This window comes from Microchirus variegatus (genome assembly GCF_963457635.1).
Source record: "Microchirus variegatus genome assembly, chromosome: 5".
NCBI lineage: Eukaryota > Metazoa > Chordata > Actinopteri > Pleuronectiformes > Soleidae > Microchirus > Microchirus variegatus.
The window spans coordinates 12,375,505-12,390,462 of NC_139806.1; the positions used below are offsets into that span (position 1 = coordinate 12,375,505).

The window sequence follows — 14,958 nt, forward strand, 5'->3', positions numbered from 1 at the left end:
GTGTGTGACCTCACACAGGGTTGTCCATTAAATTCAAGAAGGCACAGGTACAAAAGATTGAGTGTGCATTATAGAGGCCGTAAAAACTTACCAGCCATTGTTTGTGACATGATGAATTCTAAATAACAAACAGACCTGCTGAACAATTTTAAATATAAAACAACACTTATGTGGTTAAAGACATAATGAATCCACAAAATATTTGTTTTTCTTTACAGAAACAGGAACATAATAGTTGTCTGTTAGGGACAGGCAGTGCAGTGCAGTTGTCTAGACATTTTCCTTCATGGTGGCGAGTTCCTCTATCCGCACCAACACGCTCTCGATCATGTCAAACGTGTGTAGAGCTGTGTGCAGAGCCTGAGAAGACACATGAACAGCCACGCCCGTCATTAATGCTATACAAATGCAAATAAACGCGACATGATTATGATTTCAGCATTACCTGAATCTGTGACTCTGACGTCATGTGAGGCAGGTTCTCGTCACCAACTGACACGGAGAGCTTGGATTCCTCTGTGGAAAAAAAAAACATTAACCATGTCACATCCATGTTTATGTTCTAATGATTCTGGGACATATATGCATGAGTTACTGTATGATGGGACTAAAATCTAAGTTAATCTATCATTCACTATCCTCTCGTGATTGAAACCGATGTCGGTGTCAATGGGGAAGTGCTGATCTGACCTTTGTTCTTGCTCTTCTTGGTATCCATGGTGTTGTGCAGCTCCCTCTCATAGTGCGCTCTTGACATGTTCAGGCCAACACGCAGAGGCTTCGTGAACGTATCCTCGATCTTATAAAGCTCTGTCCAGATCCCCGTCTACGGAGCAGCAGCAGAGAAACACGAGTGTAGTTGAGGTGAGGCTCACAGCAGCTGCTGATGCATCGTTTTAATCAGACATGTTAGGCATTTTTTCTCTTTGTGTATGTTTTAAATCCACCTGTAACCTCAGTATCCTATTAATCAGCCATTTACCCAATGTTGCATCATTGTGTGACTCTGATGAGGCTGCACTCACCTGGTTCTCTGTCACTTTGTCTCTGATGATCAGGTAACGCAGCAGGTTCAGAGATTCCATAAGTCTGACGAAACGGCACAAAAACAAGAGCATGGCACTTCAGTCTGGAAGAACATCTACCTTCCATATTAAATATGAATGATTTTTTTCTTGAGTGTTACAGCGTGTGTGAGTGCTCACCTGTCCAGGTTCTCCAGTAGGTCGGTCTCTGGACCACCAGGGAGAATGAGGACCTTTCGCAGCAGAGGGAGCAGATGAACTCCCTGAAACCAAGTGTTACCGTCACCTGACTGAGGACAGAGAGAGCAAGTAAGAGAGATTTTTACCACTTTATTCACATATTTTTCATTTCTATGGGGTTCAAATAAAGCGCTAATACAAAACAAAACACCTCATTCAGTTAAAAACCTGAATATCAGGGCCATTGCTTTCTGCTCATCTCTGTTTTCAGCTGACATTAATAACCATTTGGCTTCACTACAGAGGGAATTAAGAAGTTGCACTTTTCTGTATTATATTTTTTTTGTATCCAGCTCCCATGACTAAAACCTCGTCAGTAAATACCGCATTAAAGAGACTAAAAAAAATTTGTAAAAGAGAGAAGACACTTGTTAGTCACTAATAAAAACATGGAAAACAATCTCTGGCAGATTACAGAAAACATTTTTTAAAAAATGGCAGGATTAAGAATAGGAAAAACAAGGACACTTTGTAAGATTTTTCACTGGAGAGAGAGAGAGAGAGAGAGAGACGTTTTTGCAGTGGAAACTCACCTTCAGGGCAATGTCGATCTGGTTCTTGATATTTTTGATGATGTAGCCTTCAACTCCTGAGTGATGACTCGTCTTTAACATGTACCTGAAACAACGTCACAGATCGAGGGCGATAAAATCAGGAGTGAAGCCGGGACAAACTTTTCAATCTTAACTCTAAGAGTTCAAGAACGAAGCTTACTGGAAAAACTTGTACTTGGCTTCAGTGTCATATTTGTCAATGCTCAGCTGGAAAACCTTTAGACCTTTGGACCTCTGGTGACAAAAAGGAAAATAAAATATTTCACTTTGAAAAGTTAAGTTAAAGGTTTAATCTTACAATTACTGTACAAAAAAATCTAAATATAAACAATAATCCCTAAAACAAACTGGATACATGTTAAGTATGTTCAGTGCTAAAATTAAATAATTCAAATAAATAAATAAGAATAAACTTGACTAGAAAAAGCCATGGCTAAAGCTGTACTTATCTGAGGTGGAGAAACATAATAATATGGCAAAATATATTCAGTTCACGAGACTTAGATAATATTTGCCTTTTTTATAATAACATTAATCCACCATTTAATACACATTTTTCTCAGACATGTGATGAATGCTACTAAGTCATTTAAGCTTTAGTTCCAAAAGTAATTTAAGTACAAATGATAAAACTTACCAAATCCTGCTTTTGACACATTGTCATAACTTTCACCAAGTTCTAAAAGAAAACAAAGAATGTGAGGCAGTAACAAAAGCATCAAACTTTTGCTTGAGTAACCTGAGTGGAAAGCTGACTTCACCTGAGGGAGTGTGAGGAAAGTTTTGATCTCCATCAGGTCGACGGGCAGACTGCCATCTTCTACCCGCACCAGACTCTTCTCATACAGCTCCTGTGTGACGGCAAACATGCAGCCTTCACGTGATACGACAGGTTACAGCAGTGACGACAGCTGAGCCGAACCAGAAAAACTGAACCTGACGTGCTCACTGTGCGTTAGAAACTTCACTGCCTCGCTAGAAGCGAGGCTCAAGCTCTCATACTTCATTTTACTGATATTGACAATATCTTTCCGAAAACAACCACAAAACTAATTCTGAGAATGTAACAATAATTAAAAAACAACTAAATCCAAATTTTTGGTTCAGTGTTTCAGGTTGACGCACCAGTCCCTTCTGAATCCTGGTCTCCTCCCTCCTAAAAACAAACAAAAAAAAGGATAGATTGTGTTATATTAACAATCTCCACAAACTACAAACAACACATGACGCTCAAAGTTCTACATGCTTCATCTTGAAGTGTGTGGATAGCGCTGAATGTTTAACCGATTACAAAGTGTGTTTTTCACTGAGATGATATAACTGTGTTGAGGAAAAATCACTGCAGGAAAAAGCTTTTTTGTGACCTGAATTTGCCAAAAATTTGACTTTAGCGAGCAATAAGGAAACGAAAAGCTGCAACAGCACAGAGAGGAAGTATTGTAATCTCATAAATAAATGATATGTATTCACCTGGACAAGAGGGGGCAGATGTGCTCCATGTTACAACGAAGCGTGAACACAGGACTGCAGTTAGGAGAATAAAACAGTTAAAGTGTTAGACACAGACAGTGATGTTCTTTTATGTTTGATTTCAGATTTTCTGACCAACCTGAAAACGCAGGGGAACACATCAGCAGTCAGGTGATGGACGAACACCAGGTGAGCCACGCTGGCCAAAGACTCTTGAGGATAACGCACCTCCTCCTCCAGGAAGCCCGGAACCTGTTTTCTCTTCAGCAGCGGCTGGTACACAAGACTGGTGATGGACTCTCTGATCACACTGAGGGTATTCTGCACCAAACAAACACACATCTTTACTTTTAAAGACATGGTGTTTCCAGAACACCACAGAGAATTTCACCTTTTCAGTGAGCATGACATACCAGAATCTCTGTGGCAAAATTCCTGAGAGGAGACACAGCCAGAGAGTCTATGTCCTTGAGTTGTAGCTCAAACAAGGGATAACTCAGAGTCTTCATACAGCTGCAGAACAGAAAAGCAGCACACAGATTACAGATATGAGCTTTATGTTTCTGTGCAAATCTCAGTGGTGACATTGTTCACATACAACTTCAGCAGCTCTGTCCGCAGTTCGTCCTCTTGATCATTGTACCGTCCTATCGTCATCTTGGTAGTGCTCTCGCTCAGCTCTTCGCTGGTCAGCAGGTTAAGCCTGACCTCTTGGACGAAGGGCCTGACAAAGGCTGTCAGTTCAGTGCAGCAGCGACAAAGTGAGAAGACGTCATCCTCCTCTTGCTCTTTGGTGTGAGGCAGAGGCAGTTTGGCCAACTGGTCCAACACAGTGGACAGGGCCATGCCCAGGGACGAGGCTTTACGGCTGCCCAATCGTAGCAGCACTGAGAGGAGGAGAATGATCACAATAATGGCTCTGAATAAGCACATTGCCAATACAAAGGAGAGCATAGTTAAAGAACCAGCTTTGTTGTTGTTGTTATGTCTGTCAGGTCACTCTAAATGCATGTTTCCCATATTTTCTGGATGTGTAATTATACTGTATGGTCTTTAAAGCATTGTTAAAACAACAATTCTAATAGTGGCCAAAGACCTCTTCACAGTACTGTATTTCTGACCTTTCTGTAGGGGGTTGAACAGCAGATGGAGACTTTTTGCGATGGTGTCAGGGTCATCCTGCTCCAGCAGCTCCAACAGGCCGATCAGGAGCTCCTTAGGCCTGCACGTCTGGACAACAAAGAAAATGTAAGCGTATTTTTACAGCATTCATTACAATATTTCATTGATTTGTAATCAAAAATGACATTTTCTATTCCTATTTCCAACACAAATAGACCACTGTCAATACTGTGATACTGTAAAGCACCAGTGGCGCAGAAGAACAGACCTCGAGCAGGTGGTTGAAAATGCCCAGGCACTGAGGGACATTCTGGTCTTCTTTCTTGAGCAAAACCTGAATTAAAGGAGGCAGCAGATTCCAACCCATACTGCTCACCATGTCCTACGACAGAGACGGACAAAGAAGCATGATGTACTGTAGAGCTACACATTCATGAACAATGATTTGAGCAGTGTACCTGATTCTTTTCATCCAGTACGATACTGAGGACCTGCACACTGTTTCCCTCCTCGATGCAGGTCCGCCCAGCGATCATGAAGACTTCATGATCCTCTTTGGTGTAGCTGTCGACAGGAAGTGCTTGCTATTAAATGGAAAAGAAAACATATATTAGTCCTAGCTGCTCAACTGTAGAAATGTGCTACTTTACTTTGTTTTAGATCACTGTCCATCAAATCTTAGAGGTTTTGGACTGGTGGTGCAACACAATAAAGCTACAGTAGTTGAATACAATCTAGAATTAACATAAATACATACCAATTAGTGATAGTGAAATTGACCTCTGCATTTAACCTATTCTTATTACACCCAACCCTTGACCCTTCCCAGGATTTGAACTGGCGACCTGCCAGTCATGAGCCCAAAGAGACCAGTAGAAGTAGCAGTAGAAAATAAAGAAGTGTGTGTGTTGATAGAAGGACAGATGGATGGAGGACGTTGAGGTGGACTCACACATCTCTGGACCACATCACTGAGCATATCCAGAGCCATCCCTGCTGTCTTCAAGTGAGGTTTGTCTGCACACAATAATCCTCCAAAAACAAACAAAACAACTCGTGTTAGAAAAGGACAACACAACTTACTAATAATACACCGTTTCAGCAGGCTTTAAGCTGGCTGTATATCATCATGTTCTCATACCCGTTAAGGTTAATATCGGTGTGTGAGTCTACGGTAAACATGTATTATTTCGCTGTGAGACTGAAGCTAATGCGTTTCCGACTATGAAAATGGTTTAAACAGACATTCACCGTTAGCATTATCGCCTGTTATATCGCTGCTTGTCCAGCATTAACAGCAGTAGATACCCACCGATGCTACATGTCCAAAATAAACTACCACGCCGCTGGACTCCCCCCACTCACCGCTAACTGCTGGATTGTCCGCTTGGGCTTGCCGTAGAGGTAAATACGTCACAGGTCAAAGTTGAAAGCTAGCATGGCGACGGTGGAGAAACGAAGGAGCGAAGGCTCTTCTAAAACCTCAAAAAAAGGTTCGATAACACGCTGAATGTATTCTCCCAAAACGGTATTAGGCTTTTAAAACCTTCGTACAACCGTGTTCCATGTAGAAACAAGGCAAAACATAATTGACACTGAAACCAAACATGTTTTTCTGTTGTAAATAAAACGTGTTGTTGCTCTTTAGCTGTCAAGTAACAACAAAGCATAAGTGGGTGAACTTCTTAGGGGTTCTGTTAGCATGCTTTTTAATTTGTTAATGTTATACATATGTTTGTTGTTTGTATTTCTTAACAGGTGGAAATGGTGTGAAAGCACTGACTGCTGAAGAAGCCGCAAGGTGTGAAACTGTTTTTGTTTTAATACACTGATGATCTGAGATTGTAGTATGACTGTATTTATTTTCATTTAAAAATCCTTTATTGATGGAGATAATTTTGTGATCGCATATTTCATTGCTCATATCAGGCACTATTACTGTCACACGTGTGACGTGGAGAGAATCGGTAACAACAATAGATGACGATTTTCTTCCCTTCCCTCAAGTCCCAACCTCCCCTCTCCATCCAATAATTCTCATACATACAGGGTTCATACAGGTTTTGATAAAATCTTAATAGCAAAGCATTAATGTTGTCTTTCAATATCCATTTTTATTGTTAAGTAATTGTGCTGGAGAGCTCTACAGGTGCTTGTAGAGATAACTGAAGCAATTCTGACAAATAAGTAAATAAGAACAATTACAACCAGAGAACGCACTCATAGATTATAACACTTCACAATGACTACTGAGTTTCCCATAGTGTCAGTGTACTCAGTATACTGTTTCCAGAATCATGACCTACATCCAAAACATAATGTTTTTGATTGTTTTTGAGTCGTAGCACTCCCAGACAAACACTATGCTATCCTCCTATGACTTTATTTGTATACGTCTTGCAGGAGAGAAGTGTTGAAAGAGACGCTGAGGGGGAAGCTGGACCTGGAGAGAAGAGCTCTGACAATAGTGGAGCGTCTCCTGGAAGACAGTGTGGCTGAGGACTTCCTGATTGACTGTGTATGTGTCATTTCAGTTCAGCTTTTTCCTGTAATGGTGAACCAGAACCAGACACATGTCTAAAGATCTTCTGAGAAGAATGTCTGATATGTCTGGATGAACACAGTGGGACATCATATTGGTGAAACATGTTTACAACATTAGGAGACAACTCACCCATTCACTTGATTCTCCTGAGTTTTTCCTGCTGCATTCTCACATGATCTCACTAGTACATTTAATACTTGAGATCTGGCAGGAGAATTTCTCCTAGAGTCCACATAGTCTGAAAGCAGCTATACTGTTACATCTGTGAGACACAGGCTCAGATTTTTGTTTATTATTTTTGCACTTTATTCAGTAGAAAATGTTTGCTATTCATAGTCACAACATGCATTATCTTAATGCACTTTACATAATAAGACTACACATTAATTGTTGTAAAACAACAGTGAGCTGATGACTGATCCATGTTTTAGTTTGGTTTTTGACTTGTTATTTTAATCTTAATATTATCTCTTTTCTTTGTCCTTCCTCTGCAGGCCAAATTCATCACTCCAGATAATTACAAAGATGCTGTGGAGGAGAGATTCATTGCGAAACTGTGCGGTTATCCCATATGTTCAAATAAACTGGGCAAGGTGAGACTTTGTCTTTGATTTTCTTTTCTTCTATTAAGTAAATGTCATCATTTTCAATGCTTTTTATTTCTTCACCTGCTAGATCCCAACTCAACAGTATAAAATTTCGACTAAGGCGAACAAAGTGTACGACATCACAGAGCGCAAAGTAAGTGCTGCTTCATACTTTTCGAAAAACACGGGGAAGTATGAAACTCAACTTTTTCCTTTCTGTTTCACATTTAGTGTTTTTGTAGTAACATCTGCTACAAAGCCTCCAAAGAGTTTGAACTACAATTATCAAATACGCCTCTATGGCTCAGGCAACATGACAGGTACATTTGAATCATCTCTTTCCTAAACCTCATAATATGCATACACAATATACATATACAGTATAATCCTTTACTACATAATGATATCGTGCTCACTGTGTTCATTTATAACAGGCCACCAGATGTTAAACTGACGAAGAAAGGAGATAGGTATGTGTTATATGTTGTTGTTTTTAAAATGCCAAAATATCTGTGATTTGTTTTAGAGCTAATTCTGTTTACAATACAGTTTGCCGCTTTTAAGTGGTAGTTGTTCCAGCTGTAATGTAGACTTTTTTAATGGATTTACTAATTACTCGTGTGTGTTTAGTGGGAGCTCTGGAGAGGAGATCATTCTGTCAGACAGGTGTCTCCAAGAGGAAGACGTTGAGAATCCAGTGACGGATGAGCCCAAAATTCCTCACAGCTCTCAGCGTTCGTGTGTTGCGGGCGGCCACAGCGACGACAGCGATGCAGAACAAGAGCAGGAGTTTGTCTCCAGCGTGGTCTCACAGAGGCAGGGACCCCGCGTGCACTGGGGTGACCTGCCAAAACGCACAGATGCAGATGAAAACGGGCAAGAAAAACCAGGGAAGACAGAGAGGCGAGAGAAACAGAATAAAGACAGGGATGAGGAGAAGAACAAACATCGTCAACATCATGAAGCAGAGAAAGAGGGAAAAACAAGAGCAGATGAGAAAGAGAAAGACTCACAAGAGGATCAAACTGATACCGAACACTTGGACAAGAAGCTCGACCTTTCAGAGGAGAAACCCATTGTGGAGACTACGGCTAAGATGAATCTGTGCAGTTTGTCTGAAACAGTCCCTGACATTATTCCTCTGCCTGTTGACATGGAACACAATACGTTGCTCACTTGTCCTCCACTTATTGACTCAGAAAACCCAGCAGAGAACAAACCTCTCTCTTCTTCAACGGCTGTCCAGTCGGGGCTCAACATCACACAGGTGGGTATGAGCAAAAAAGGGGCAGCTGGGCTAAGAGATCTGCTCAAGAATCACACTGCTGCACCCAAACCTGACTCAATGCGAGTGAATCTCCTTGAGTGCCTGAGAAGAACCCTGAAAGAATGGAGCACCGCAGAGACTTTGAAGTTCCTGTATGGTGCTCACCATTCCACAGGCGCTCGGTTTGCTGACGTTAAAGAGGAGGAGGAGCTTGATGAAGATGATCTTGAAGAAGAGGTGACGGAGGAGGGTGGTGCTGCAGCTCTGTCTGGGGTGCTGAAGAAACCATCGGCAGTGGGTCCAGATTATGAGATATTGAGGAAGGAGACGGAGCAGCTGGAGCTCAGAGTCAGAGAGTTTTATAAAGGGACATGGGTTCTGCCCGAGGAAGAGACGCCGAATGACAGCAAGGTGAGTGAAAGAGAAAGAGGGCAAGGTTTTGTGTGGGATTACTTGTTCTAAGAGTCGTTCACCACATGGAGGCACTGTATTGTGAATGCATCAACCCTATGCACTTCTTGATGCTGTCTTCCACCAGGTGACAGTCCAGGACCAGGGCATGAAGGAACCAGTGCTGCCGCTCATTGACTCTCATGCTCAGCACGTCATCCAGAAACGAATCGCAGTGGAGAAGCTCACCGGCTGGTGTGTTTGTTTGTTTTTCCCCCACATGCATAACTAAGACGTTGTGATTCAGAAAACACAAATTTGCTCTGCTCACAGTTTATATCACAAATTGTGTTACAATAGTTTGTGAAGTTTGTGAAACACTGGTTTAAGTTGCCAGGTTCATATATGTTCCACTATATTATTAAGTCAGGTGCTTATTAACATGAGTGACATGAAGTTGGAGTGGAATTTTTCACCTTCTGAAGCACCTTTAGATACAGTGTAATATAATATTTAGTAAACTATGGTCATGAACATATATTCATATGATTAGTGTTTCTTGTATTATTTTTTTTAGCTCTCCTAAAAGCACAAGTTTACTGACGGCTGCACTTTTCCTTTTTTGTGTCTCAGTCTCAAAACCATTGTGGGTCCACTGCACCTCACCATGAGCGACGTCTCTGACCACCTGAACAACCTGGTCAGGACTTTCAGGTCAGCAACACAAATCAACAACGGGTCTCCAGACTTTACAAATACTTGTATAACAATTTGGTTTACAGCTCAGTCTTGTGATTTTGTTTTGTATGTGTAATGCGTCCTATTTCCAACAGCTTGTCAGATCAATAGTTGGTCATTATTTAAGTTATTGATTATAATTGTGAGCTTTTTTGTGTAGTTTTTTGTTTTTGTTGTTTTTATGAAATTACAGTTATTTTTTTCCTCCCAACAATAATGAACAAGATTGTGTTTTTTATTAGAACATTGGAGCATTTTCATTTCACACATAATACATATTTTCCAGTGTAATAAGTAGCCCATAGTGCATCATACATTATAAATATTTTAAAACTTGCACCGTAACTGAGCACTTCCTGCTATAGCCTTGCTGCGTATTCCCATTGTGTGTTTGGATTGTTTTCAACAGGATTGTTTTTAAATCACTGTGTCAGTGATCTGAAAACCAAACGGGCAGCAGAGTAACACATCCAGAGTCCTGCTTCCAGGAATTCTCTTTTTGTTATTGAGAGGCCCCACTGATGAGAGGCTGAGGCCAGAGAATATACACAGAGCTGTCAGAGCAGCATACATCACTGCACTATTGCAGCCAGTGTTTGTGCTGTTTGCGCCGGCCTTGTGCATATTTTGTTTTTGTCATCACCTGCTTGATGAAGCTTGCTCGAGTGTTGTGGTTGTACCATGTGTATTCCTAAAATATAGATATGCTGCTACGCATAATCAAACTCCTTTAAAATAAATAAATCTGTCACGTCAGGTTGCTGACCTGTAGCTCACTTTTTCACCACAGGTTCACCAACACCAACATCATCCATAAAACTCCGGAGTGGACCCTCATTGCTGTGCTGCTTCTACATCTGTAAGTTTAAACCGTTTTTGTGTGTCTGTGGTGTGGAGAGGATGACAGCTGGACAGCTGCTCCTCAGCTGGACGAGTCTTTGAAGGAGGTAGCGAGATAAAAGTGTAACAAGGAAATCAACCACCGTGCTTTCCAAGGAAATACACTCTGTCTGCAACTTTAAACGCCTTTACTGTTTGTGTCTCTCTAACATGACAAGTGTTTTTTTCAAATTGGTGAAGCCAGGCAGTTTTATTGATAAAGCACTTGTCATACACAAAGGCAGATTAAAGGTGTAGCACTGAGACATTTTAAAATAACACAGAGACAGAAGTGAAAAGAAATCAAGACAACGTTGACCTCAAGGAGAGATTATAAATAATTAATGTTTTAAAATATGTAAAGAAGAAGTTTAAAAAAAAGATTTATAGTAGAAAAATGAGTTGTAGTCCTCTCTACAGTAACTGAATACTTATATTATATTATATTATATTATATTATATAATAAAAGTATAACACATAGTATTGTTATTTTCTATTGAACAGGTTAACAGCATTTTTAAAGAATGCAACAAAGGAAACAGTAACATTGCCCAACTGTGATCTGTATAGTGTGGCTTTGTGTTAACCAATGCCATATGGTGTGTGCATGAGTGTGCGTGTGTGTGTGCGTGTGTGTGTGCGTGTGTGTGTTTTGCTGGTAGTTCAGATCCGTGCTGCTCCTGTCTGAGTACACACGGTGGACTCATGGCCTTATCTCCACCTGATTACCCCTCTCTACATCTGTGATGAAGGAGACATACACACACAAGCAGACTTTTGCACTTTCAAATTAAACACACTACTTCCTCAGTGCATATTCAGGCAAAAAAAAAAAAAGGGGGCATTTTAAATTTCCCCGGGTGGGAAAACTTTCACCTGATGCTTGACTGACTCTGATTTATAAGTCCTTCACTTGCCCCCCTGGTCAGTTTACATCAGAATCATAGCTTACATCCTGGGCTCTCTTGAGTTTAACAAAAGAATACAGCTCGAGGTGCAGAAGGTAACACAAATCTATCACACTTAGAGTCCTGTGATTGTAAACACTTCCCCTAAAATGCATTACTTAAAAATGATTTGGCTGCAAATGTGACATCCTGGTTGTGGGCTGTGAAATGAGAGAAAATGATCTTTCACAACTTCTCTGAAATGTTAAGGAAACAGAATTAAGTAAAAGTTGAATAAAAGTTTTCAAGAACTCTAGATTTGTTAACTTTGTAGCTTTGAAGGTGTTTTGTAATATTGACGCAGAATTTGCGAGATAAATATTTCAGAAAAAGAAAAGGATACTTCACATTTCAACTCTCAGAGACAGGTGCGTAGGACTGCAGGGACAGACATTTGTCTGATGAAGGTCTCAGCACCGAAACATCACAGCAGTACATCTGTTGATGCGACTTGGACAGGATCTTTTGGTTTGTATTTTGAAGAGCTGGTGTTTAAAACCAGGATTTGATTTTATGAACCATTAATGAGATGACAATGACTGTGGCTGAAGGAGAAGTAAAGCAAAGGCTGACCATCAAAACACTTCCATGTGAGATGATAATTCCCTTTGGAAACATTTATTCCCTTTTGTCACATGATTACTCTATGATTTTATTAGTTCCTGTTTAACTTCAAGCTTCTCCATCCTTTCATTCCTTCATCATGAATAATTTGTTGTGCTGTCTTATCTGTCTGCTGCATGGCAGCTGTGGAGCTAGTCTGGCCTCTATTGTTCAGGCCAGCTGAATAATGGATGCCCCCCCTGCAACACTAGACCCCGGGGTGAACCGGAGATTATCCAGCAGTGCCCCTCCACAGAGGTGGACACAACAGGTAGAGATGGTGGGGGGAGGAAGGGAGGAAGAGGAGACTGGTGGGGGGTTAGAGAAGCAAATGAGATCAGCTACAAACAGTTGATTTAAAGCTGGAGTGATGTCAGTCTGTGTTGACTCGACACTCGACACTGAGAGCCTCCAGCTCCACCTGAAACCCTAAAAAGTGGTTGATTTAGTTGAGATCACCACTGTGTAGCGATGGGTGTAATGTTTTTGTTTTGCTGTTGAGGGGAAGCAAACAAGTGGACTCAAACACACATTTGCATTTACAGTCTGTGTGTTTGGAGAGTGATGCATCATTTTTTGGGGGGATCTGTGCCACTATGAGATTTTAAACAAATCCAGTAAAACTGTGAAGTGTGATAAAATGATCACGGCCACAAAAGTGCAGCAGCCATAAGCCACCGTCCATTAGTTTATTTACACCTGTGATTGTCCCACTGTGACCTCTCAGAATGGCAGCAAATGGCCCACTGGACAAACTAACATAATTATGAATATAAGGACACTTGAATTAAAATCAGTGAAGTGAGTCTGTAACTTATCCTACTTAAAGTCACTTTACTTGGCCTTTACTGCAGCAGCATCTTCAATAGCTGCTTGTTTGTTGGTCATTCTGCCTAAAGTTATGTCTTCACTAAGTGAAAAGTGAAAACCAGGCTTTCCTAAAAATAATCTGTCTCTCTTTTTTTGACATTTTGCAGCACCTGTATTGACATCTTTGGACATCCTTAGAAACAAATCCTGGCCTTATTTCTCCTTCATTTGTCCGCTGATAATGAAGAAACAAACAAGCCGCCGTCCAATTACTTTGGCAGCTATGGGTTAAGTGGAAGTGCTCGGAGGCAGGAATGTGAGCCATTGTGTGAATGTCCTCATATTTACAGACCCAAATGTGCTGTATGCCCACAGCAGTTGCCAGTGTTTATCAAATCAAAAATATGTATGTATTTCTACATTGTCTAAAAGGGTAAATGGAGTGGACAGATATTAGAAACACCTGTCCCTGAAATGCACCACAAACGGTTGCTTCTAATGATCTGGAAATTCAGTGAACATCTTAAATAAAGTGAGAACGTGAGCTGAGTGAATGCAGGTGTACTCTGCAGGTATTGTAGACGAATGGTCCGTGTGTGATGATCTTTGTGCATTTTGTCTTCCAGGTTGTCAGATGTGTCTCCAGTGGTGCGCGAGGCCTTGGAGGCGACGACATCAGCCGAGTATTTAAACGCACTGATGGAAGAGCTCGGCCTTCAAGAGCACGACATATTGAACTTAATCCAGGTGTTTAAAATCCCTTCACACTGACACACACATAATCAGGCATGAACATGTGAATAATAGTACACACATTTTGTGTAATGTGTATTTTTTCCTCAAATAAATTGGTTATGATAAGTCGTTACAAAAGCTTTAATCCTTTTTGTGTTACGTTTGTGCTACTTTTTGACAATTACACAATTTCACACACACCGCACTCCTGATGCAGGATGTAAGAGTGGAGACTGTTGAACTTGTGCATCTGCAGGACCGTGTATGTGCACACAATCTGTGGCGAGATCTGTGCAAATCAGATCAGAGACTTTCCTGAGCCGTGGATGTTTAACCTCTGCACAGCCAAATAAATCACACCCAGCTTTTTCCCAGCGAAAACTGCCATGTGGACACGCTGCTTATTGCTTCTTCTGCCGCAATAAAAGTGAAGCTATTCCTGCAGACTTCCTTCACATGAGGGTTTATTGGCACCATAATGTCATTTGTGATATGGGTATGTTAACAATGCATGTGTCTGAAAATATTTGGTTTTGACCAGGTGGCGCACGCAGCAAAACGTTTTTTGCCTCGTCGGTGGTGGAGATATAACTTTAAGCTGTCATGCAGATTGGGGATGTGATTGATGACCTGCATGGCTCCACACTGCTTCTCCTTTTTTACACAGTCTACAAACAATCAGTGGAGGAAGGTAGAGGGATTTCTGATCAATAGTTTCAAGCAAATTTGTGTTTTAAGTTTAAATAAAATTAGCTTTTTAAAAAAACACACACACACACAACTGAGAATTAAAGGTTAATATTTAATTTTTGAGTAAGATTGACAATAAATCTGACACATTGACTAAATGTGCTGCATTTCCATTTCAATGTAAAGACAGTTAAAGCAGGCGTTTCAAAAATTAGAAACCTTTTAAATATGAATAATTTAAAAACACACTCCATAAATACAATTAAATTTCCATGAACCAACATAATAGTTCAGTCTAAATAATCAGCTACACTGAACAATAGAAAAATGAAGGGAAATGCAACAAATTAAAATA

The 14,958-nt window shown here is 40.6% G+C and overlaps 2 protein-coding genes across 2 annotated transcripts; one reads left to right on the forward strand and one right to left on the reverse strand.

The window, feature by feature from the left end:
• Nucleotides 1-140: 140 nt before the first annotated feature.
• On the reverse strand, nucleotides 141-5,741 carry glmna (glomulin, FKBP associated protein a). The gene is made up of 19 exons (XM_083889475.1): nucleotides 5,724-5,741; nucleotides 5,364-5,443; nucleotides 4,870-4,995; nucleotides 4,680-4,793; nucleotides 4,411-4,519; nucleotides 3,888-4,176; nucleotides 3,703-3,802; nucleotides 3,429-3,610; nucleotides 3,290-3,343; nucleotides 2,945-2,975; nucleotides 2,581-2,670; nucleotides 2,457-2,498; nucleotides 1,980-2,053; nucleotides 1,799-1,883; nucleotides 1,206-1,315; nucleotides 1,026-1,089; nucleotides 691-826; nucleotides 446-516; nucleotides 141-360 (listed from the first exon to the last, which is right to left on the reverse strand). Exons 2-19 carry the CDS (start codon nucleotides 5,400-5,402, stop codon nucleotides 271-273), a joined length of 1,806 nt encoding a protein of 601 aa, XP_083745601.1. The 5' UTR covers nucleotides 5,403-5,443; nucleotides 5,724-5,741; the 3' UTR covers nucleotides 141-270.
• Nucleotides 5,742-5,841: 100 nt separating this feature from the next.
• Nucleotides 5,842-13,960, forward strand: rpap2 (RNA polymerase II associated protein 2). The gene is made up of 12 exons (XM_083888828.1): nucleotides 5,842-5,904; nucleotides 6,170-6,212; nucleotides 6,815-6,929; nucleotides 7,451-7,549; nucleotides 7,632-7,697; nucleotides 7,775-7,863; nucleotides 7,978-8,013; nucleotides 8,174-9,221; nucleotides 9,349-9,455; nucleotides 9,834-9,914; nucleotides 10,729-10,797; nucleotides 13,805-13,960. The coding sequence occupies exons 1-12, from the start codon at nucleotides 5,850-5,852 to the stop codon at nucleotides 13,947-13,949; spliced, it is 1,953 nt and encodes a 650-aa protein (XP_083744954.1). The 5' UTR covers nucleotides 5,842-5,849; the 3' UTR covers nucleotides 13,950-13,960.
• Nucleotides 13,961-14,958: the final 998 nt, after the last annotated feature.